This window comes from Cucurbita pepo, chromosome 4 (assembly GCF_057944985.1).
Source record: "Cucurbita pepo subsp. pepo isolate OVF chromosome 4, ASM5794498v1, whole genome shotgun sequence".
Lineage (NCBI taxonomy): Eukaryota > Viridiplantae > Streptophyta > Magnoliopsida > Cucurbitales > Cucurbitaceae > Cucurbita > Cucurbita pepo.
In genome coordinates this window covers 11,342,210-11,366,122 of record NC_141801.1, presented here as the reverse complement: position 1 = coordinate 11,366,122, position 23,913 = coordinate 11,342,210, and the positions used below count along the sequence as shown (strand labels likewise).

The 23,913-nt window shown below is 36.3% G+C and overlaps 4 protein-coding genes and 1 long non-coding RNA gene across 9 annotated transcripts; 4 read left to right on the top strand and 1 right to left on the bottom strand.

The window, feature by feature from the left end:
- The first annotated feature begins 976 nt into the window (after window positions 1–976).
- Window positions 977–1,920, top strand: LOC111793747 (uncharacterized). The gene is made up of 2 exons (XR_002814972.2): window positions 977–1,326; window positions 1,529–1,920. It is a non-coding gene; the product is annotated as an uncharacterized LOC111793747 (long non-coding RNA).
- Window positions 1,921–6,890: 4,970 nt separating this feature from the next.
- On the top strand, window positions 6,891–10,988 carry LOC111793769 (serine/threonine-protein kinase PBL35). Of its 2 annotated transcripts, XM_023675803.2 has the most exons (6): window positions 6,935–7,811; window positions 8,496–8,815; window positions 8,923–9,058; window positions 9,325–9,458; window positions 9,537–9,660; window positions 10,166–10,988. In XM_023675803.2, exons 1-6 carry the CDS (start codon window positions 7,691–7,693, stop codon window positions 10,603–10,605), a joined length of 1,275 nt encoding a protein of 424 aa, XP_023531571.1. In that variant the 5' UTR covers window positions 6,935–7,690; the 3' UTR covers window positions 10,606–10,988. The 2 variants fall into 2 exon arrangements, with proteins under 2 accessions (XP_086979549.1, XP_023531571.1); XM_087123423.1 differs by having other exon boundaries at window positions 6,891–7,811; window positions 9,325–9,660.
- Window positions 10,989–11,256: 268 nt separating this feature from the next.
- Window positions 11,257–14,370, bottom strand: LOC111793757 (U11/U12 small nuclear ribonucleoprotein 25 kDa protein). Of its 3 annotated transcripts, none has more exons than XR_002814974.2 (6): window positions 13,779–14,370; window positions 12,502–12,828; window positions 12,223–12,325; window positions 12,024–12,123; window positions 11,578–11,917; window positions 11,257–11,491 (listed from the first exon to the last, which is right to left on the bottom strand). XR_002814974.2 is itself a non-coding variant. In XM_023675788.2 (5 exons), exons 2-5 carry the CDS (start codon window positions 12,707–12,709, stop codon window positions 11,891–11,893), a joined length of 438 nt encoding a protein of 145 aa, XP_023531556.1. In that variant the 5' UTR covers window positions 12,710–12,828; window positions 13,779–14,370; the 3' UTR covers window positions 11,257–11,890. The 3 variants fall into 3 exon arrangements, 1 of the variants encoding a protein (XP_023531556.1); XR_015420767.1 differs by having other exon boundaries at window positions 12,502–12,657; XM_023675788.2 differs by having other exon boundaries at window positions 11,257–11,917.
- A 4,037-nt stretch (window positions 14,371–18,407) lies between these two features.
- LOC111792191 (auxin-responsive protein IAA5) lies at window positions 18,408–19,699 on the top strand. Of its 2 annotated transcripts, none has more exons than XM_023673532.2 (4): window positions 18,408–18,761; window positions 18,838–19,091; window positions 19,164–19,260; window positions 19,375–19,699. In XM_023673532.2, exons 1-4 carry the CDS (start codon window positions 18,523–18,525, stop codon window positions 19,424–19,426), a joined length of 642 nt encoding a protein of 213 aa, XP_023529300.1. In that variant the 5' UTR covers window positions 18,408–18,522; the 3' UTR covers window positions 19,427–19,699. The 2 variants fall into 2 exon arrangements, with proteins under 2 accessions (XP_023529300.1, XP_086979550.1); XM_087123424.1 differs by having other exon boundaries at window positions 18,412–18,761; window positions 19,179–19,260.
- Window positions 19,700–20,670: 971 nt separating this feature from the next.
- Window positions 20,671–23,523, top strand: LOC111792190 (uncharacterized). The gene is made up of 2 exons (XM_023673531.2): window positions 20,671–20,889; window positions 22,013–23,523. Exon 2 carries the CDS (start codon window positions 22,107–22,109, stop codon window positions 23,223–23,225), a length of 1,119 nt encoding a protein of 372 aa, XP_023529299.1. The 5' UTR covers window positions 20,671–20,889; window positions 22,013–22,106; the 3' UTR covers window positions 23,226–23,523.
- Window positions 23,524–23,913: the final 390 nt, after the last annotated feature.

Genomic DNA, 23,913 nt, shown 5'->3' with positions numbered 1-23,913 from the left:
ATGCTTTATTAGTACATATAGTAACATTAATTTTTTTATAAGTTTTTATCTTGATCATTCTCATTATACATATTGTTTTGATTAATTCATGTACCTGTGATTTATAGAGACGCCATATAAAATAAACCTCTGACATGTGTAAGGGATTACTATAGTACCGCAAGTCAATATAAATCTATATTTTTAATATTTGGTATCAAAAAAAAAAAAAAAAAAAAATTAAACAATATATACCTTTGCCTGAATTATTAATTCCTATCAAAGTACATATAGGTTCAAACATTTTGTATGAATTATTCCTACATTATTGAATTTAAAATTTAAATAAAGTTTTGATTACTTTTAAGGATATAGTTTTGGTCTCTAAAATTTGGAGAGTGGATTTTATTCCAATCTTAATAATTTAATATATTAATTTCTTATAAAATAATTAAAATTTTTAAAAGTATTTAAAAAAAAAAGTGGAAGCCCAATCACAGTGATATAAGCACATGAAATCATGATGGTCATTAAGGCCACCTCTCAATCTCAGATGGTGTATCCACGCGCTGAAAAGAGAGCGTGAAGATAGACTTTAAATATCGAAACGGACAGATCTATCGTGGGACCGAGCGCCATGTCCCCACAACGCCAACCGTCACCGTTAGATCCGGAAAACTGCCATCTCAGCCGCACGTTTAATTATGATATACTACAACAAACATACGTCGTTCCACGCGAATTTGGTGAGATTTTTATTCATTTTTTAAAATTAAAATTCCATATTAAAAATATCGCTCACTACCCGCGAAACTAGCCAGCGCAACATAACAGGCAGCCAGCCGGCAACCAGAAAAATAAAAATTAAAATTAAAATTTAAAAATAAAAAACCCGATCCAAAAATTAAAAAATTAAAAAAATAATAAAAGAAAAAAGCTGAGTAATCCTCCAGAATTAGGCCCAATATTCTTCTCGGGATTGATGAGTTAGAAGAAGAAAAAAAAAAAAAAAAAAAAAAAAAAAAAAAAAAAACCAGACCGCAAACCGCTCTTATTCCCCTTATAAATAGGAAGCCCTTCGTCTTCCCCCAAAACCTAACTCTCTCTTTCCCGCTCCTCTCCCGTTTTCTGGTTCTAGGGTTTGATGCCCTAATTTTATTCCCATGGCTCTGTTCGTATTCTTCCACAGCTTTCTTGAACTGCATCTTCTTGAGCCCGATTCGCTCTTCTCTCTCTTAAAATCGCGCTTTTGTTCATCATTTTCTTTTGCGGTTCAATAAAGCTGTGGGAAGATACACACAGGGCCAACCAAATTCCGCCTCCGCAATCAATCCTCCACCGCCATCGGTAACATTCCTCATCTCTTTCTTACAATTTTCATTCGATTTTCTTTAGATCACATTTTAGGTTCATTTTGATTTAATCGCTAATGTTCTTCTCCATTGATGTCTGGATTCAAACACCGCTTTCGTTTATTTAATTTTACTTTTTGTGTATTATCAGTATTATTATTAGTTTGGTGTGACCCCATGTGTATGTTCCATAGCAGGCAAAAACAGATTTGTGTGAGGTTTGTTTGAAGCAATGGTTTCGGATGATGAATATGATTATTATTATATATAATTGAAGCGGCTTTCAGAGCCTATGGATCTGTACTTTTACTGTGCCCGTGGATCAACTAACAGTTTTATCTGTCTTCACTGCAGCCATAGATTTCATTCCATCGTTTTTTTTTTCTAAGAGTTGGTGGCTTGAATTATTAGAGAAGGATTAATCTGAGTAGCAGAGTAAATGTCATGTATGAAATTATTCTCTTGTATTCAATGCTATGTTTAAGAGTATTTTGACTGCATAACTGAAGGGCCTTTAATTGGCTTGTTTTTGCCTCAAACTTTCCATCAATTCAGGCCACATCCAATACAAACCCTTTTGTTCTTCTCATCTTCGCCTATCATACTCTGAATTTCTCTCTCTTTTGTTCCTTTAGTTCTTCATTAATGCATTGGTCCTTTTTCAGATGAAATTAGGATATAATTATGCGAAATTGGGCAATTACTCATTGGAGATTTAAATTTTATGTACATAATTTCATATCATAAGCCTTGTTCATCACCATCCTTAGAATTTCTACAATTTTCCATTTGTATTCAATGATTAAATACCCCTAGCTTGTTTGACATTCTAAACATCAAATTCTCAGAATTCAAATGTTAATTAAATTTTGTGGGTTTTTGAATTTGGTTGCTTCAATTTTAATCTCAGTATTGTGTAAATTTGGTAAAAATAAAATTAAAAACCAGTAAGTGTTGAAAAATGTGATCTTCAATAACTTACCTCATAAGCATCCCGTGAAGCAAAGGGTAAAACCCTGCAGCGCTACGAATTTGATCACGAAATGCTTTTGAATGTTATATTAATAGCATAAAGTTTATTAAAAAATATATTTGTTTGTAATGAATGAAAATAAAAACAAAAAGGTTTCGGTATTTTAATAAGTTTAGATAGACAGATGGGATTGGGTTCATGGGGTTGGTGGTGTTCTCACAGAGTCACAGGGGCTTCAACTCTTGTAATTAATATACCCCATACCCATTTACAGGTCATACATTCACTTGGATCTACCATTAATTTAATTATTTCTCTTTATCATAAGCTTTTTTTTTTCCCTCCATAACTTATAATATAACATAGTGTTGTCAATTTCCAATCCATGATCTATGATTCGTTGTCACACTATATGGTTCATTAAAATACCTCCTTGATTATCGTTATTAATTTTTTTTTTTTTTTTTTTTTTTTTTTTTTTATTTCCTTTGGATTCTTGTATGCTCTCGATCTGTCGGCACCTTTAGCTTTCCGGAGAGGCATGAAAGATGACAGGTGACCATATATATATATATATATTTAGCATAAAGAGTGTTTTAAAATTAATTAGTTTAATAATTTATGAATTTAGTGGCAATGTTGGTTGCTTTTAAACATGGTTATGTTGGGAAAAAGGGATTATTTTTGTCTGATTTTATGATCCAAATCAAAAACAGGGTTTGGATTATTCGTTTGTCTCAATATGGTTCTGGTGTTGGGAAAAGGGTGAAGATTTCTTGTGCTTTGTGAGATTATAATTCCAAAATTGAGATTAGCCAACCAAATTATGGTTTTTTAATCACAAAATTCCTCGATGTTCATGCACAATCCCATTTTTTTTTTTTTTTTCAGTTACGAGGATAAAGTAAAATTATATTTTTCGTTCGATTACTTTAAATTATTAAGTATGATTATTTCAATTATGTCCTCAACATTGTAAAATATTTTAATTCAGTCCTTACTCAATAGCATTATTACAAGTGAATAACAGAATATTTAACCCAATTTATTGGAGGACCATCACTGGCTGCCCCAGTTCACTCTGTCAACGACAATTCTTTCCAATTTTCTCGGCCAACCCACATTTTCTATGATGATTTCCCAGCAGCCAAACAGAGAGAAACCATTCAACCATATTCTCTTTAAGATCTGAAACAAAATCTTCGTTGTTTCTGATGTGTTCCAAAATTTGCAAGAACACTCAACTGTGGAGAAGAAGAAAGAGAATGAAGAACAGACCCAACTCAATTGTCCAATCAACAGAATACAATATAATAATATATTAATATAATTGCCTAAGATATGAATTCCACAATATTACTTTTATTTCTAAATTTTAAAACCAAAGGAATAATTAGAAACCAAGACCGTATATGTACTTGATGTGGGAGTACAAAAATACCAAATTCCAAGAAAATATTTCCCAAACAAAGTGTATAAATTTACAATTCTCCTCCTGCGCCAGCGCTGGGTTACTGCCTTATTCAAATGCCACCACTTTTAAGCCAATTCCTTCACCCTCGAACCGACCCGAATCAAACCGAACCAGTTGGTGTAGCTCAATTGTGTTGAACAAGGATATGAAAATAGGGTATATATGCATTCTCCAAAATTACCCATTTCATGGTTGAATTGTAGAGAGAGATGAGAGGAAGGTAAAAAGAAAAAGGAAGAGGGGGGTGAGATAGTGACAAGGTTAGAGGCATTTTTCACAGAAATGTAGGAGAATATGAGGGGGGGAAAATAAAAGATGTAAAAAATAGTGGGGGAGGAGAGAGAGGGAGTGTAAGATGAGTAAGTATGATGATTGAAGATAAAAAGGAAAAGTTGGGGAATCTTCTCTGCACACAGTAATTCCCTTTTCACCATGTTTTGAATTCTGATTGAATGAATCTCAATTCTCAACACTACACAACTCCACTTCAAATAATAATTCCTTTTTTTTTTTTTCAATTAATTAATTAAAGCCCTCTCCCCATGCATGCTTCAAACGTGTAGCAGTACCCTAAATAAAACTTCATAATTTAAAAAAAAAAAAAAAAAAGCAGAAAATGAAAATTATAGAAGCAGGAAGCGAAATTACATAGAAAAATTTGACCTGGGCAAGCGCTGTAAGAGAGGAAGAAGAAGAAATTACAAGAAGCCTGAAATGCCATGATGTCCCACAGCTTTCTTGAGCTTCAAAATTGATTAAAATCTTCAGAATTAGAAGAAAATAAAGAGGAAGTTCAAGAAAGCTGTGGAAAAACATGGCCAGGTCCTCCCATGGAGCTGCAATTATCGCAGCTTGCTGGTCTCTCCGTGTAGAGAGAAACTCAGACAGAGAGAAGGGTAGAAATAAAAGAAGAAGAAGGGTAATGGCTGAGGGTCACATGCAGGCATGTGAGGAAGATCCCTTTTCATTTTAATGGGATTTTAAGGTATGGGTTGCTTACGCTGTCTGGTCCCCAACCCCCTGGCTTATCATATATATATATATATATATATTTAAATAAATAAATAATAATAACGAGAATTTTTTGGGTTGGGTTGGGTTGGGTTGGGTTAGGAGGGAAGGAGAGTATGGGGATGATATGATGATGATGTGTTAGGATGTGTATGTTAGGATGTGGAAATGTATGTGTGGGCCCGGAGAGGTGGGTATTGTTGGGCCTGGGGGGTGAGTTATTTCTCTCTCAAAGTGGGCCATAGCCCACTAATAATTTAGGTAAAATAATAATAATAAATAATGAAAATTGGGGATTCAGAGTGCTGCCTGACACGTCAACATCATTTGTATGAGTTTGGATTTGAATGGGGCGCCTTTTGTTTCAAATTTGCAATGTCGCATCATCCATGTTTGTACCTCCTCTAAGTTTATTTATGATCCCAATGCTTTCTTGTATTTCGCCCACAAAATGTAAATAATATCCGTACGCCTAATAATTACACTCTTAATTCATTAATAAATAAAAATAAAAAATATATGGATGGAGAATGGGACAAAATAGGGCAGTAAGTGGCAAAATTACAGGTCACGTCTTTCACATCCTAAAGCCGGATAATCTGCTCTTTGTATCCATCAAAATGGGCCACGATTTTCTGACTCCCACTGCCTTCCATTTATGTGGGCCCACCTTCAAACACGGGCCTTCAAAAGCCCACTTCTTTCTCTCTTTTTTTTTTTTTATTTATTATTTTTTTTTTTATCTTTGCAAATAAATTCCTCGATCTCGTGACCTCGAGAAAGGGTAAAAAATAAAAATTAAAAAAAAAAACTTTTTATTATTTGGAAAATAATGAAATGTCGAATTTGAATGGCCGACAATTGAAATTGGAATCGTGCCGCTATGTCGGATTTTTTGTTACTTACTTTCTTTATTCTTCAACTCTATTGCCATCTTAATCATTCCTAGAAAGTATTTATTCTCTAATTTTTATTTTATTATTTTTTATTATTTTCCTTCCTAACAAAGCCACTTTTATGCTATGTTTTTGTTTTAATTGGAAAAATAAATAAAAAAAACATTTGAATGAGGGCCAAACTGCCAGAGCTTTCCTATCCGACCATACTTAAAAAAGAAAAGAAGGTAGAAAAATGTGTGCCACTGTTTGGTTCCTTCCCAAGCCACCTTTTTCTAGTATTCTGACATTTAATTAACAGGTTATTTTATTTTATATTCTCTAAAATTAAAATTATTTTACTGGCATTGTGAAAGCAATAAAGTGATACAAGACAAGGGTTTTAACATGTTACGGGCATGTGGCCATAGATAACGCGGACAAATATGAACTATGTACATACTAATTTTGACGGTATAAATGAATATAATGAATAATATGATTGAGAGAAATGGCATTATTCAGCTAAGTTATTTAAAATACGTTTTTAAAAATGAGAATATACATATATATATATATATATATATATATATATATGCAAAGTAACCAAGCCCTAATTTAAGAAGCCCAATTACCGTTTTAAAGCCCAAGCCCATGATTACTATTCAAGGCTTAAAGTCCAACAACCGGTTGATGTAGCCCAGATTCCATTTAGGCCCACATACAGAAAAATGTGTTTTTTCTTAATTATTAAGAATATATATATATATGTTTTTTTGTTAAGAATTAGTGAAAAAACACGTGGAGACACGTAAGATAACTATTTTAGAGAATTTAAGTAAAGCCATCAAAAAAGAAAGAAAAAAAAATATATATATATTAGTAATTTTGGGTGATGTTCCGAAATGACTGTGACGGTGAACTTATTTACTTGTGCGCTAGAATAACAGAAGTAGCGAATGTTGAGAAGCAGCGGAAACCATGGCGCCGCATCACCGCCGCAGGAAATGTCCGGCGGAATTTTGGCTTCTCAAGTAAATTCTCTCTTCGATGAGTTCGGTAAATGATTATTTGTATTTGTTTATTTGTAATGTTATGGAGTGGGGGATCGGCCCCACAAATTCCAGACTGCAAATGGCTTCACTGCACAAACTTTCCAACAAGGCCTCGTCAAGTTGCGATCACAGCGCACAGAACGAAAAGAAAAAAAAAAAAAAAAAAAAAGAAAAGAAAAGAAGGAGAGAAGGATTTTGTATTCTGTTTATGAGAATTTGCGATTTAAAACCCTTTGTTGGACACGAAGTCCCTAATCGGCTGCAATCTTGTAGCTCCCACCCATTTTGGAATATATCCAGCCCCATCGTTTTCCTTGCACGTATACAGAGAGAAATCCAAAAGGATTTCATTTAGATATGTTCTTGACTGACTTTCCATTGGATTTGACCAAACAGTGATTAGTATCCGAACTTGTTTTCACTTAGGAAAGGCATTTGGGTGGATGGAAATTGGAATATTAACTTATTTCCAATGCCTTTGCTTTGTAGCTGCCTATTGGCATATTATTAGCTTTTCTCCATTCTTTTTATTTGTTTATTCATTACTTTTGGTTCCAATTTCTGCTTGAAATGAATTGGGAAAGGAAAATAAAACAGGGAGGAACATTACCAAGGAACTGTTTGTTTACAAAGACATTGATGGGTTTCCTCTTTGATTGTCATAACTTCCATAGACAAAGCATTTCTGGTAATTTTGCACTGATCCCATTCCCCACACAAAAGGTGGTGGTAAAGAAAAGTTCTTTTTGTACACACTGCGATGATGGCGATGATGATGCCTGCAATCCCCAACAAACAGCAGCATCAAACCCCGAACAAAATTCCTCTCCTTTTCTCTCTCTTGTCCCATTCCTTTTCGTCTCCCTTCTCCATCTTATCTTCCCCATAATTGTGTGTGGTTAATGTTTTCGATTTCGCCATGCTAATCACACCCCTTTAGAACTGAAACTAACCAGCTGCAGCTTGAGGGTATGGAGAAAAGGTATGGTTGTTGGGCTGTTTTGACTCGTACTGTTTCTGGTGTTTGCAAATCCTCTGCTTCCAGAGACTCTCCCAACACTATTCCTCGAACTAGCCTAGTTTATGATTCTGGTAACAACCCATTTTCTTTTTCATGTTTGATTTCTAGTTGTATCTGTGGATTTTTTCTGAAGTATCTTCTACCAAATTTTGAGTTTTTAGCTCGAAATTCGGTTCCCTTATAATGTTCTATGTCCATCTGTGCCGTAGAGTGTCTATATTGAGTTCATTTGCACTTTCTTCACTTTGTTTTTCTCCCTGTTCTCTCCACTCTCTTTGACGCTTTAAATTGATCTGATTAATTGATATCTTAAAATGAGTGTAAAGTATGCATCACCTCAGTTTCTTGTTCGTCAGTAAAAGCTGCAGGTTTTTAATTCTCTGTCTTGTTAATATTGAAAAGGTGTCCATTTCGTGAAGGAATCTCCATTGATGCATTAGGCATTTGTAGCAAAGATTACGGATCCCGACATGGGTTACTATGATTCCATTACGATCACTTTTTTTCTTTATGGCAACCATTAAGTTCAATCTCTATCTGTTTTTTTCGCTTGCAGAAGATTGGCAATGCCTGCTAGAACTAGTTCAATGCCCAGGAAGTAAATATGTTTTAGATCTGAATTCGGAGGTTGAAAAACTTTAGGTCCTTTGATTGTCTGTTGATATTTATCTAAAGCAAAGTCTTATTGAACTAGTTCTCGAGTTCAAACAATCATTTTTTCTGATTAAGCATATGCTCTCTCTTTGTCATTGCAGCTACCGAAACACGGTATTTAAATGCTAGCAACAGAGATCTCTGTACCCTAAATGAAACTGAGCTAGCCTCTGATAATGCCAATTCAACACGATCAGATAACAATACAACAAGCAAACTTCTTCAGTTCTCTTTTCATGAGCTCAAGGCTGCCACTGGAAACTTTAGACCTGACAGTATTCTTGGGGAAGGTGGATTTGGTTTCGTCTTTAAAGGATGGATTGAAGAGAATGGGACAGCCCCTGCAAAACCTGGATCAGGGATTACAGTAGCTGTTAAGAGCATGAAACAAGATGGTCTTCAAGGCCACAGAGAATGGGTGGTTAGTAAAATTTTCTGCTTTGGGTTCGTAAAGACTTGTGTTATAAAGGGGACCTGTTGGTGAGAATGCTGAAAATTTGCTAACAAAACATGTTTCCTCGGTTACAGGCTGAGGTTGCCTTTCTTGGACAACTTCACCACCCGAATCTTGTTAAGCTTATAGGTTACTGTAACGAAGATGATCAACATTTGCTTGTTTACGAGTTTATGAGCCGTGGAAGTCTTGAAAACCATCTTTTCAGAAGTAAGAATCTCTATCTTTTGCTTTTCACTACTTCTCTCACTTGTGAAGAACTTAGGATTTGTCAAATGATCATATAGCGTTATGTGATACTTAAATTTTTTTATAGGCAATAAGAATTCCATTAATATACTTGTGTTCACGATATGAATAGATCGAGTTGCTTAGTATGGAGAGGGACTGCCTTTTCGAAGTTTCAATTAACTACACTACAGTCTTAGTTTCAGACAAGCAGTAGGTACAGATGCTTATCTTCATGACTGGTGCAGGGACTATACCTCTTCCATGGTCCAATAGGATTAAGATTGCCCTTGGAGCAGCGAAAGGATTGGCCTTTCTTCATAGCGGTCCAGTACCTGTTATCTATAGAGATTTTAAGACATCCAACATCTTGCTTGATTCTGTATGTTCCAAATGGCCATGTTCAAAACGTTTTAATTCATTCCTTTATGTCATTATAAATATGACATTGATTTTACAGGAATACAATGCAAAGCTTTCGGATTTTGGTTTTGCAAAAGCAGGACCCCAAGGAGACAAAACACATGTTTCTACTAGGGTGATTGGAACATATGGCTATGCTGCTCCTGAATATGTAATGACAGGTACATTTCTATAAAATATGTTCTTATCTAGACGAAACCCCTTCATACTAAAACATCTATGCAAGCTTTTGCTGTGAAGAACTAGAACTTAGAAGTTGTTAATGGGTTCTGATCTCTAGATTGGTAAGGATTAAACTGTGCAGACTATTTGGATTTGTTCCAGAGGTCCAAAAATAGTGACTGGATGAACTTTTTAAGCAGCTTGATCAAATGATTAGATAAGAATGGATAATATAGCTCTTAGTTAAGTTCAAAAGGCAGGGAAAAACATTCCAGATCTTTTTTTATCTTGTTTAGGAAGCTCGAGAACTCTCTCATGCCTACGATAACATACAACCAGCTTGAGTTCTGGGAGATGGGAATCCAATACTTGAGGGTTATCTTTTTTGTTCTCCTTGCTGCCTTTATACCCGGTGGCAACTCAAAGAACGTTGCATTTTCCAATTTTCCCAACAGCATTAACTGATATCTGACAAAATTTCAACTTTTGTTCATTTGATCACAGGACATCTGACATCTAAAAACGATGTTTATAGCTTCGGTGTTGTGCTTCTTGAGATTGTAACGGGGAGAAGATCCATGGACAAGAAACGTCCGAGTGGGGAACAAAATCTCGTCTCATGGGCTCGGCCATATTTAGCTGATAAAAGAAGGCTATATCATATAGTGGATCCCCGTTTGGAATTCAACTATTCCATTAAAGGGGTGCAGAAGGTCTCCCAGCTTGCTTGCAGTTGCCTCAGCAGGGATCCAAAACTACGTCCAACCATGGACGAAATCGTGAAGGTTCTGACTCCACTGCAAGATCTCAACGATCTCGCCATCCTAACGTCTCACTGCCGCTTATCTTCACAAGGGAGGCGCAAGAAGAAACCTGATGGCCTCACCTACTCTCAAAGCTTCAGAGCATCTCCACTGAACATTGGAAAGCAGCATATAAGGTGACCAATCTCTAATTCCTCTCTGATGTTGAAAAGTAAACATAGGTCCGAAATGTTCGTGCTTGGTAACCGGATTTGTTAGGATGATATGAACCATGTTTATTTTTCTATATCATTCAAATATTTACCAGAACCAGAGGCAGAATGAGAGTGGAAATGGGAAATATTTAGCTATACTGCACAATTGGATCTTCTTTTGTGGGTCTGCATTACCTTACCCTGTTAGTCATATGTAACTTATAGCTACACGAGATCTTCCATCGTCATGGTTGTCTATTTGCAGTCGCTTTCAGTTTCGGTGCTCTTTTGTGGATGTATCTTTCTTGAACATTTATGGGAAATATGAATGAAGTCTTCCTTTCTTTGAGGAATTCCACCATTAATGCATTGTTTGTTAGCCTAAATTACCACCATTCTTTCTAATTAGCACTTGAGAATATTAACTTTATAAAAGGATGCTAATCATATTTGTTTCTTTAATATGGCCCAAGAATCTTATCTAGCTTTAATTATTCCATCAATCTTAGTTTCAAAGATCCTAGAAACCCTGTAATTGCAGTCTTACCTAATAACCTAAACCATGATCTTTAAGAGGAAAGGAGAAGTAGTAGGTGGTCATTGATGCTCATTCTGATTCATGTTTAAAAGACTAAAGTTTCTAGGCAACTATTTGTTTAATAAAGAAACTATCAAAGCATTAGAATTTATGAATTCTTTCCAAGTCTCAACTTACAATACGAAATAATTTTCTAAGTGCATAAATTAAGGCCACAGAAACATATAATATCAGCTGAAAATCTTCAAAGTTCATAGCTTCACACTGTAGAGCTTGCACTCCCCATAACATCAAGTTGATCGGGCAATAATGACATTAATCCTCTCAGATTCTCCTGCAAAATGTATCAATTTCAGATCACTTGGGCATATCTTCATTGCCATTCTTCCTTCTATTCTATTCTTAGAGCAATTTGAGTACCTTAGAGGCTGAACTAATGGACTTCGTTTTTGGATTGGACGAAAGGAAAGTGAAGTCTTATGTGGCACTAACGAAATGTAGTTCATCTTGTTATATATATATAAACCAAGGCTTCAAATTTAGCATCAGGAAAGTAAAAAAATCAAGAAAAGAAAGAAAAAAAAGAAAAAAGACCCATCTGACCACTTCACAATAATTCACACCCAAAAACTTCCGACAAGTTTATACCAGAAGCCGTTCAACCAGCCTGCCTATATTCCTCTATCCATTCATTCTTTTGGGCCATCTCAAATCCACAGATTCTTGGCGAAAATTAAGCTACACGGTTCACAAAATGCAGCTGCATGGGGGAACATAGAACTCATTAATTACTCGATCAAATACAAGACAAAACTCAAACAGAGAAAACTATAAATTAAGGCAGGTTAAGCATTCGAGGGGAATACCAGATCACCATCCCTGATTCCAAAGCGTTTGATACGCGATTTCTCGTCGATCAGCTTGTAATGTTTATAGCATAAGCAAAAATGACTCCACACATGTGGCCTGCATTTGCACCAACTAATTAAACAATTGAACACATTCTCAATCAAACAGATTAGATTAATATACGCGGTTCAGTAGTCCAAATCCCCAACACTGTACCATGAAATCTTGACATCTTCTCTATTCATCGACATTCCACAGAAAACACTCTCCACCGCCTCTCTAAGCTTTGCCACAGACGCTTTCCTCGCAACTTGCACCTCTAAGCATTCACATTACCAAAGGAACAACCGATGGCAGAACATCCAAACGTTTTGGAAAATAAATCTCAAATCAATATCAAAAACATTTAAAATACACACAGATTATTCACAGAAATGCGCTGTCCAACACAGCAAGATTTGCAAATGCATCCATACAAAGGGGGGGAAAGGTTACCGAAGGAAGAACCGTCCAATTTCAAGACGGAGAGGTGGAGGAGCCGCGATGGAAGCCTCTGGTAGCGAAGACTCCGACGAAAACTGTTGCTCCGAAACCGAGGCGAGATACAACATGAATCCGGAATATTCGGTTCAATGCGAGACATGAATGGACCTGCAGTACAGAATTCAGGTAGTAGAAGGATGAATGGTGGATTTTCAAGCATTGATTTGGGAAGAGCAGAGTCTTGAACTCTTAATGCGATTTTCAGTCAGGTCTAGGGTTCGGAAAACACGAAATGAGGGCGTAACAGAAAAAGCCTTTCTGGCTTGTTCGTTGGTTTCGCTGTGAAAGCGGGAAACAGTTATCAGAGAACCTGAAAACGACAACCCTTTTGACTTTGTTTTTCTGGTCAAAATATTTTTCCCAAATTCATTTGTATATACACACAATTTTATTTGTAATTATATATATATAAAATAATAATAATAATAAATAAATAAATAAATAAATATATATATATATATAATAGATTTTTTTTTTTTTTTTAAAAAGTTGTATAGATAGATGGACGAGAAAGAATTAAAAATTTAAAGAATTATCAGATAAAAAATTGAAATTAAATAATAGACACTTTCTAAAATATAGAAATATATTACATAGAAAATAAAAAAGAAAAGAAGTAGAATTAAATAACTTATTAATAAGATTATTATATCGCTCCGAATAAATATTTATGATAGGTTTGAAATTATATTAGAACAGTTGAACGTATAAATGCAGAATGTGATTGTTACCCTACATTCCCATACATAATCAAAGAGTTAAAAAATGTAGCAAACTTAGAGTAAGTTTGAGTTTAAGTTACCTTGGATTGGCGTTTCTTACACAGGTTAACCTAGGGTTTAAACATAGCATCTCTAATACTTTAATTGACCATAGCCCATGGTGTTTGGTTTGGCTAAGTTCGGTTAGCTTGACCTATCTAATTCAATCTCGCTCTAACTCAGAGTCAATCTTTTATTCCCTTTAAAGTATGATTTTATTGTCGAAATTTAACTATAATACACGTATTTCTATAAATTATTTGTCTTATAGAGCTCTGCATGTAGTTGCATTGAATAAACAATAAGGAAGTAGTTAGGTATTGTGTTGTTTTCCTACTCACCTACCAAGTTCTAGAAAAGGAAGAGCAAACAAAAAGCACTAATATAATTCAACTCCAATGAACATATACTATATTCATGCATGGACATGTATAGAGAGAGTACAATTAAACAGCATCCTACTGGTACCTGATCTTCTGGTTGGTTGAATATCCGACAATTGATGATAAAACCCATTGTGTCGATGACGACGGCGACGAAAACGATGATGATTTTTTGGTCGTACAAAAGAAGAGGCGATAATCGAAAAACAAGAACTAGGGTTTCGATTAAATTGAAACCCTGGAAATATACAAAAGTGATATTGGCGCGGCTCAATCAGAGATCGTACTTTACACGAGTTTGGTAAAATTCGTCTTCTGATTGAACCTCACCAATATCGCTTTCCGAGTCTCGCACGAATTCCTCTCAGCTCGGTCCCTCCTTTGAAAGCAGATGAAACATAGAGAAAGAAGAAGAAGAAGAAGAAGGAGAAGAAGAATGATGAATTTGGTAAAACCCAATGGGAGGAGGATTGATGTTATATAATAAGAAAGGAAAAGTTGTTTTTGGGTATGAAAAGGTGTCCACTGAGGAACCAAAAAGAAGGAAGAATTATTGAATGAAATAAGAGCAGAAATTGGACCCATTTGAAGGCACCAAAAGAAGAACAAAATGAATAATATTTTGGGTGTTATTGTTTTTAGGTGGAGAATGAAGTTAATGGAGTGTTTTTAGAGGAGAAAAAGAAGGTAGGGTGAGTGAGTGGAGTAGGAGGTAGAGAGTTGGTGGTTTTGTTGGTGTGGTGGGGAAGAATATTAAAGAGATAGATATCAATACAACAACCATATATATATATATAGATAGCTTCATTAAGTGGGATTAGTAATCTCTTTCAAAAACAGCCCACCAACTCATAAATTAGGGCAAAAACCATAGAGCAATAGGGGAAGCAAACATAACCTAAGAACTTGCTTTACAACTCTTGCTTCATTTCAACTTCAATTGACTTGTGTATCAAAGTGAGCTCAAGTTTGGTCCCAAAAAAGTCATCATCGATCATCACTCGATTTTTGTAACAGCCCAGACCCACATTTAACAAATATGGTCCATTTTAATTTTAGGTTTCTTTACTTTTATAAGGAATGTTTTGTTCCTCTCTCCAACTGATGTGTGGTCTCACAATCTACCTCCTTAGTGGCCTAGCATCCTTACTGGCACACCACCCGGTGTCTCGCTCTGATATCATTTATAACAGCTCAAGCTTACCGCTGGAAAATATTGTCATATTTGGGTTTTCTCTTCTGGGGCTTCTCCTCAAGATTTTTAAACATCACAGGGAATGAAAATTTTCTATAAGGGTGTGAAAATCTCTCCCTTAAAGACGTGTTTTACAAATTGTATAAGAGGAGGAGATGGGGGAAGGAATAGGGTTGAAGAAGGTGAGGGAAATGATGCGAAGAGGGATATGATCAAGACACTTACTTTAGGGTGGGTTTTGGTGTGATGCTTAGTTTGTACTCAATAAAAACCAATACACTTTCTTCATTCATATGCGCATGCAGCTGAATGATTGTTCCACCAAAACAAAAGAAAACAAAAACAACTCCCCTTTTGATTGTGCCTCTCTTTGTAGGACTAATATTATTTTAAAGTCCATATTTTCATAAGTGGTTGTTCTCCATAGGAGGATTTGAGTTTGAAAGGAAGACACACACAGACACACAGAGGAAGGCATAAGTGAAGGCCCTTGTTCAACCTTAAGCGCAGACACAGCCGGGAAACCAGCCCTGCCTTGAGCCTCCTCCATTAGGGAACAACTCTCCCCTTTTCTTTCTTTCTTTATCCTTCAAACTTCTAAAAACTTGTCATTTTTCTGTGTGTTTGAAGCAATGGGTGAAAAGGGTAATGGGAATTCGTTTCAGATGCTGATTTTAAGACAGGGTTGCTTCAAGGCTTGCACCCTTTTTCAAACCCTTCTCAACGCTCCAACACACACTTTCTTTCTCTATTACTTGGGATGCACAATTCAGTTTAATTTGCATATCCTTCAATGGGCCGCCCACGACGCAATCGCTCTCATTGGACCTGCGTTCGTACACTGAATCGGTGAAGCTTTTTAACGGCCCACACTTCTCTCCTCGGGTTCCTAGCACACACCATTACAGATGTCTATGGGGGAAGCGGGGACGGACAAGCCTTTCCTGTCTCTCTATCATCCACACCTATTTTATTCTTCATTTCTACAAAAATTTTCATTTATTTCTTGTCGACAAAGAGGCGGGGATTCTCCACGAAAAAATTTGTAGGGATCGAGTTGGAAAGTTTTCATTTTTTTAATATAATCTTTATTAAAAAAATCCTATATATTTATATTAAGCGAGGCATGGCGGGGTAGTGAGGGTAATTGGGCGGGGCGGGGACTGAAAATATAATCCCGTCCCCAACCTCATTTATTTAACGAGGAAAAATGTTTACTGCTCCCTTCTCCATTTCCTATCTAAATAGAGAATTCCCTGCTCGTTTCAGGTGGGTCCCGTAAGTAATTAGAAATGTATCTCACCTAATATAAGCATATTTGTGTAAACTTCTCACTCACTGTGTGTTTATACTCGAAAAATATCAGGTGTAGTATCGTCCTCTCGATATCGTAAAAAAGTTGGATAGAAGTCAGAAGGAATGAATTGGGAGTTGAATTTGCTTTCACAATCTCTAACCCAACTGATTGTGTTTTGTGCTAAAACCTAACCTCTCTACCCTTCTTCTTTCTTCTTCATTCCACTTTTTCAAAACCAACCCTTTACAATATCTTATGGAATGGATTTTTATGGCCCACCCACCTTTTTATTTCTTTATTTAGAATAATAATAATTAAAAAAAAAAAAAAAAAACAAAGTAAAATGAAATTATTATGCTCAAATATCTTATCTGCACCAAATTTTCAAAAAGACAAAAAACACTATTTGTATTAAAGTTGAATGATTCTGAGAGATCAAGCTTCCATTCCTTTTTGAGATTTGCTTTATTCAAATCTATTATTTCACGTTTTTAATATATTAATCAAAACGGAATGACTCAACTGTTTAAGATATAAAGCTTTCAAATTTAAAATGATTCTAACTAGACGATGAATTTATATTCAACTGAAGAGACCTGTTACTTACCATAGACCGAGTCGGCTCCGACTATCCGCGAAAAGTGACAAGTGAACAGATATGCTAAGGAAAAGAAATGAAAAGGAGTTAGGGTTGATTTTGAAGGTGGTGGAGAATTGAAGACAAAAGAGCGTAAACTAAGCGCAACCACCGCTCCAATAAGGGTTAGTTACCACTGATTTGGACTCGTCGCCTTGAAAATGACATTTATAATAAAAATAAAACGCTAAGAGGTCCAGCTCAGTGGTCCTGTTCAAATGGGCTGGACCAGAAATCCACATGGGCTTCATCACCCCCATCAAATTCCAACGTGGACCAATCCAACCGCCCTGCAATCTCAGTCGACTTTCACAAAACATGTTTTCACCGTCCAATCCATTGTACCTCCGTTATTTACGGCCACCTCATCTCTTTTTATGACACGTGACCCCTCGCCACTCTCTTCCATCCACCGACATCATCCGCAGCTGCTGTTAAATGTGTTCCGTTACGGTTTGTCCCCATTTTTCACCCTCACAAGCCTGACGTGGCCGATTTTTCAGTTGCTTTTATTATTTTTATTATATAGAAAATAGTCAGTAATTTTGTGTTAATATTTTATCCTTTAAATATTAATTAATTTACTACCACAGATCTAAAGGAATTATTAATTAAGAATAAAATTGGTAATATGATGTTTATATATCATATGATAATTAATTTGGTACAAAGTACGTTTTAAAAAAAAAAAAATCATAATCTAGATGCAAAGAACCAAAATAAAATAATAAAAAAACAGAACGGCAATGATAAACATCGACACTAATGATATAAAAATAATAAGAGATTAAAATATTATTTTACGTTTTATTATATTTTAGTCATTAGTTATTGCCTTTCTTTTTTTAATTTGTAAACAGAAGAATAATATGAATATATATTTTTAATTTTTAAATAAAAAAGGTTAATATAGACTATTTTTCTTTTAAAAAAAATAATTAACTATGCTAATAGAAACTAAAATAATATTTTGTAATATTGTTTATGTAGAAAAATAATGGTCAAAATTATAAAAATGATTTTTTACTGGAGATGGACCCCCCAATTACTGGGATTTTGACTATGTTTGTACCCGCCCCGAAGGCATAGGACGCAGAGAATTAAAATCTGTCCACCGCCACCAAAACCACATCTCTCACGCGCACACGGGGAGCGTGTCTACACCGTCGAGACTCGTTCCTTTCCTTTCTCTTTTTTTTTTTTTTTTTTTTTAAATTTTATTTTATAGAATGATTAAAAACTATTTTTATTTTTTAGATTAAATTAACTTTATTTTAATCTCTAAACCTTCAAGTTTCTTTATTTTGTCTCTATTTAAAATTTATATTTCGAAAAAGAAAAAAAAAGGAAGGAAGTGGATAAGGTTGGCGAGTGGGAGTGGATTAAGGGGAAAAGAGAGTGTTGGAGGTACAGAAAACAATGTGGGTGAAAAAAAAGGGACAGCAGGGCAACTGGGTCGGCCAAAGGCAGAGCATTGATACGGACATCTTAGACGTTTTTGGCCTCTCTCCCCAACACATTGTCCCCACCTTTGTCCCACACCCGCACGCACTCCCCGCCTCTTTTAACCCCCGCCCACGCCCTCGCCCTCGCCACCAACAACCCCACACTTGCTCTTCAATCCCATCCATTTTTTTTTTTTTTTAATATTCATCCAATCTTTGTTCTTTTCCTGTTCGGATTTTCTTCCCCCTATCCCTATGGAGCTTCAATTAGGCCTCTCTCTAATCCCCGCCAAGCCCTTCGACCTTAACAACTCCCTTCTCCTTCACGACACTGCCTCTTGTCTCGATTTGAACTCCACCATTCGCAAGAAGCGCCCTCTCCATGTCGACCCCTCTTTGGCATTTCGTCGAACACTTCCTCTGCTTCTCTGGAACGACCATCCCAATAATGGCGATGACGATGACAACGATCCCCATTCCGCCTCGAATGATTCGTACGCTCACTTTTCTCTTTTTCATTTCGGATTTTGGCTGATTTCTTCGGCTGAATTTCTTTGGTTTACTTGACAGAGACGACGAGGAAGAGGATGAAGAGGAAAATAGGCTTGTGGGGTGGCCGCCGCTTAAGAAGAGGAAGACGAGGTCTTTGATGCAGAAGCGCAGAGGTCGGGGACGGCCGGCGGTGAATGGCGGCGGGTTGAATTGGAATTGGAATTCGAGGTACGTGAAGGTGAAGATGGATGGAGTTGGGATTGGTAGGAAGGTTGATTTGAGCCAATACCATTGTTTTGACGAACTTAGAGCCACTTTGATGAAGATGTTTGGTAAGATTGTTTTCTTATTCCTATTCAGAATAGTGAATTCCGGATGGGTGTGAGTTCGTGTACTGATTTTAGGTTATTTGGAAACAGACGAGATGGACCCCGACCGTCACAGACTCACTTACCAGGATATCGACGGTGACTGGTTACTTGCCGACGACGTAACTTGGAGGTAAAGCTAAATATTCAAAGAAATAACCAATATAAAAAAAATAATTTAAATTTATGGGAAAATCAAAACGTGTCCAATAAATTTATGGGTTTTTTTTTTTTGTCATATTGACAGGAATTTCATCGGAACCGTACAACGGATCAAATTGGAGAAGAACCGTGGCTGAATGAGGGGTTACCGGCGTCGTCGGTAGAGAATCAGATGCCATCTAACTAAAAGAATACATTTTCCCCCCTTTTTTTCTTCTTTAGCCCTTGAAGTTTTAATGACTGTATGTATTATAATATATGGATAAAACTTCAGCTATGACTCGGTAACTTTTTTATTTAACCTGGTTAACTTTAGAGTTTTTAACCTGTCAAGATAATTCGATGAAACTAAAGTAATTTTAAGGTTTGGATGTATATATTATTTAATTACTACAGAACTTGGGCCCTCAGATTGAGAGATTGGGCCACTTATCCATGTGGCCCATACACCATATATTTTTTTCTTATTTATTTATTTTCTATAATATAAATTATTTATTATAATGAATAACAAGCTAAACTTTGCATTTAATTCATGTAAAGTTCGTCTCCCTAATATTGCATTCTAGGTTGAGGAGATGTAACTTTTCGGGTCTTTCGTGAGTAATGATCCTCATATGAATTAACTGTTGTTTTTTCATATTTTTATTTTTTCATATTTTTATTCATCGTTCGAATGTCATGTTTTTTTTTTTCTCTCTAAAGACCTTCACGTGATGATATGATAAGTATATAAGGAGAAGAACGTGCCCTACGAGACAAAATAAACCTGCACATTGACATGGTACTTACAACTCAGTATCACTTAAGTTAGGTAGGAGTTAACCAAGAAGAGCTTTAATTTCTGAATAAGACTATTTATATGATTCTCTAAGAGTATTTTTCAATTTATTTTTAAAATAGGTCAAACGTGGATTAAATTGGGTTGACTAAGATGAGAATGCTCAGCATTTGCCTCTTAAGAAGTTGACCAAGGAACTTTGACTCGGGTGACCTAATTTTATTTTGTATTAGATTTTTTTAACAGATTTGATCCATAATGTACCTACAGGTTGTGGCATCAGGTTCATCTTTTTATAAGGAATAACATTTAAAAAAAATATATTTTTGAAAAGGAGGTTGAAATAGTTGAGATAAAAATGAAAATTGATAGCATAAAGTAGGAATTTAGTATGATAATAGGATTTCTATTTAAAGTTTGGAGTCGCAAAGCCTTATAAAATTTAGGAATGGAAGAATTAAAATAGGATTTGGGTGCTAAATTATAGGGACCTCACATTACGGCTGGTGGCCTAACACAGAGTCAACGCCCGGGCAGTGGAGGACCCATGTTGGATGTTACGGCCCCATAATTTCTGCGCTACAGCAATTACAATAACGGATTTATCCAACGCCGTCCCGCCAATTACTTTCCATCCCGGCACTCTAGTGGTTCCCATTACCTTCCCTTTCTTCATCTTAAATCCGGTCGCCATTTTCTTACCTTCCAATTTCTGCACCGCTGAGAAGCCGAAATCCCTTCATTCTGCCTTCTCTCTCCGCCACCGGCAGCGATGTCCCGACAGCCAATTAATTGCAGTTCTTGTGCGATTTCATCCAGGTAAATTGATCGATTGCTGAGGTTCATCTTTTTGAGTGCCGAATCTTGCTGTATAGATATCATTATGGGGGTTTTGAATGCTGTGGTTCTGTTTTCGTTCATTTTCTGGCGATTAATTGAAAATAAGGCCGATTCTTGCTCCAAGGTGTCTTCCTTGATGTTATGAACTTATAGAGTCTTTATGATTAAGATGATTGGGGGAGGTTCTAGTGTAGCTGAGGTTCGGAGACGTTCATAGAAGCTAATAGTATCGAACTTAGAATGATCATGGCAACTAGATGTATTTTTTGGGGATCTGTCAACAAAAGAGTCGATTGATATGAAATTCAGATCGTTGATCTTTTCAATTTCAGCTAACGTAGAGAGGCCATGTTTGAACTTTGCCCAACTGGCGGGATTGTTGATTATTTTAATTGCTTTTAAGTAGTTTGCAAGTCATTATCATGAGGAAATGGTAGCTTCATCTTGGCAAGTATAATATGAAGTTTTTCTCTCTATCCTTTCCTCCAGCCTGCTTATTTTGTTCTCTGTTCTTGACAACGAAATTCATTGTCTACTGCTTGATAATATTCCTTTAACGAAAGTTTTGTTTCATTTGAAAAGAATAGTGGTTTGTTGTTCAAGAAGGTCGGCTAGTCGTGTTCATAATGATTTGATGATATTAGATTTTACTACCTTCATCTTAATTTTTCATCCACAATCTGTCCTCCCCCTACCCCTAGCTAGCTTAATACTACCATTTTTGTGAGATTCCACACGTTGGTTGGAGAGTAGAGAGGAGAACGAAGCATTCTTTAGAAGTGTGTTGAAACCTCTCCCTATCAAACGCGTTTTAAAATTGTGAGGTTGATGGTGATAGCCTAAAACGGACAATATCTACAAGCGATGATGGGCTTGGGCTGGTGTGCCAGCAAGGATGCTGGCCCCAAAGAGGGTGGAATGTGAGATCTTAGTGTGGAAACTTCTCCTAATAGACGCATTTTAGAACTATGAGGCTAACGACGATTCGTAACAAACCAAAGTGGATAATATCTACTATTGACATCGAAAATGGAATTGAACACATAAATGCTGTTCCCCATCCCTTTTCTTCTGGTGTGTAATATGTTGGCAATTTTCTCAGGTAACCAACAGTGGTGAGACCATGACTGCTCTGCGACCTGTACCTAAAACACTGCGTCTGTAGCTTCCTTCCCATAGTATTCTCCCTTAAAACAATGGCTACAAAATCTGTTCGGGTCAATTCTAGACGAATACGACCCAGATATCTTTTTATGCCTCTTATGCTTGTTCCCATCAGTGTCTTTACCATTTTCAATTATGGCCAAAAGATTTCTTATTTCTTCCGTCCACTTTGGGACAGCCCTCCACCCCCTTTTATACGCCTACCACACTACTATGCAGAAAATGTGTCGATGGAACACCTTTGTCGCCTCCATGGCTGGTCTTTAAGATCCACACCTCGTCGTGTTTTTGATGCCATCATCTTCAGCAATGAGCTAGATTTGCTTGAAATCAGATGGCGGGAGCTTTACCCATATGTCTGGAAGTTTGTAATTTTGGAGTCATACAGCACTTTTACAGGCATACACAAGCCATTACTATTCCAAATAAATCGAGATAGGTTTGCCTTTGCAGAAAATAAAACCGTCCATGATGTGTTTTCTGGACAAGTTGACTCTCGTGAGTCCTATAGAAACCCATTTGACCTTGAATCCCAGCAACGCGTCGCTATGAACGGATTACTTCAGCGCGCAGGGATTTCAGTTGGTGATCTTTTGATCATGACAGATACTGATGAGATTCCGAGCTCACATACTGTGAAACTCCTGCAATGGTGCGATGAGGTGCCTCCTATAGTCCATCTTGAAATGAGGAATTACATGTATTCTTTTGAGTTCCCTGTGGACTTCAGCAGCTGGCGAGCCTCAGTTCACATCTATGGTCCACAGAGTCATTACAAGCATTCTCGCCAAACCGATCTAATATTCTCGGATGGAGGGTGGCATTGTAGCTTTTGCTTTAGGAGCATTCAAGACTTTGCATTCAAGATGACAGCTTATAGCCACGCAGACCGTGTAAGGCGGCAAGAGTTCTTGAATTACTCAAGGATTCAGAAGCTCATTTGCCAGGGAGATGATCTGTTTGACATGCTTCCCGAAGAATACACGTTCCAGGAGTTGATTAAGAAGATGGGCTCAATTCCTCGTTCTTCCTCAGCTATTCACCTTCCTGCATACCTGATAGAGAATGCAGACAAGTTCAGATTCCTGCTGCCTGGAGGCTGTGTAAGAACCTCTGTGGACAGCATCCCAGAGTTGAATAAGCAACCATAGAGCCCTTGCTGCCAGAGGATGTGAATATTTAGCTACCAGAAACAATAGGTGAAGACTGATGATTATTGGTGTTGATATACTTATAGATACAAGTTGTGTGGCTACAGGAAAGTTTGAACTGTTAGCGTGAGCGAGTGATGTTATGGTAGATGATTCATTGGGTTAGTCTACTGATTTTTGCATTATCTTGCCACAGATAGTGATAGAATTTTGTGCAGTAATTGCCTGTATCTCTTCATTGTACTGTAATGATATTGAAGTCATCAACAAATTCGGAGCGTAAGTACTTTTTAGACTATTCTTATCAAAATTTCGTCAGTCTTCTTTAAAATAATATAGTCTTTCCAGATAATTGATAGAATTGGTTCGAGTTTCATGACAGGAAGGTAGGAGGTCGAATGTCGAACTTGATATGATAATTAGTGCTTTATCTATTAAATTATGTTCGAATTAGAAAAAAGTGGTAGATTTGTGATGATACTTCATTATTTTACTTCTATTTACCAATCAAACTAATTAAATATCGGTTTAAATACTATTTTAATGAGTGTGTACTTTTAATAAAATTTAAAATTAATCATTATTGTGTAAATAAAGTTAAGTTAAATAGAACTTGGTAAATAAATAATATTAAAATTTATAGAGAATGTCAAAGAGATTAATTAATTTTTAGATATTGACATTTTCA

Coding starts and splice junctions, on each gene's coding strand:
- LOC111792191 (XM_023673532.2), top strand. CDS start 18,523: ATGGAGCTTCAATTAGGCCTCTCTCTAATCCCCGCCAAGCCCTTCGAC. Junction 19,092..19,163: donor CACTTTGATGAAGATGTTTG/GTAAGATTGTTT, acceptor TACTGATTTTAG/GTTATTTGGAAACAGACGAG. Junction 19,261..19,374: donor GCCGACGACGTAACTTGGAG/GTAAAGCTAAAT, acceptor TCATATTGACAG/GAATTTCATCGGAACCGTAC.
- LOC111793769 (XM_087123423.1), top strand. CDS start 7,691: ATGGAGAAAAGGTATGGTTGTTGGGCTGTTTTGACTCGTACTGTTTCT. Junction 8,816..8,922: donor AAGGCCACAGAGAATGGGTG/GTTAGTAAAATT, acceptor CCTCGGTTACAG/GCTGAGGTTGCCTTTCTTGG. Junction 9,661..10,165: donor TCCTGAATATGTAATGACAG/GTACATTTCTAT, acceptor ATTTGATCACAG/GACATCTGACATCTAAAAAC.
- LOC111792190 (XM_023673531.2), top strand. CDS start 22,107: ATGGCTACAAAATCTGTTCGGGTCAATTCTAGACGAATACGACCCAGA.
- LOC111793757 (XM_023675788.2), bottom strand. CDS start 12,709: ATGCTTGAAAATCCACCATTCATCCTTCTACTACCTGAATTCTGTACT. Junction 12,326..12,501: donor ATTGGACGGTTCTTCCTTCG/GTAACCTTTCCC, acceptor GTGAATGCTTAG/AGGTGCAAGTTGCGAGGAAA. Junction 12,124..12,222: donor GAAGATGTCAAGATTTCATG/GTACAGTGTTGG, acceptor GTGCAAATGCAG/GCCACATGTGTGGAGTCATT.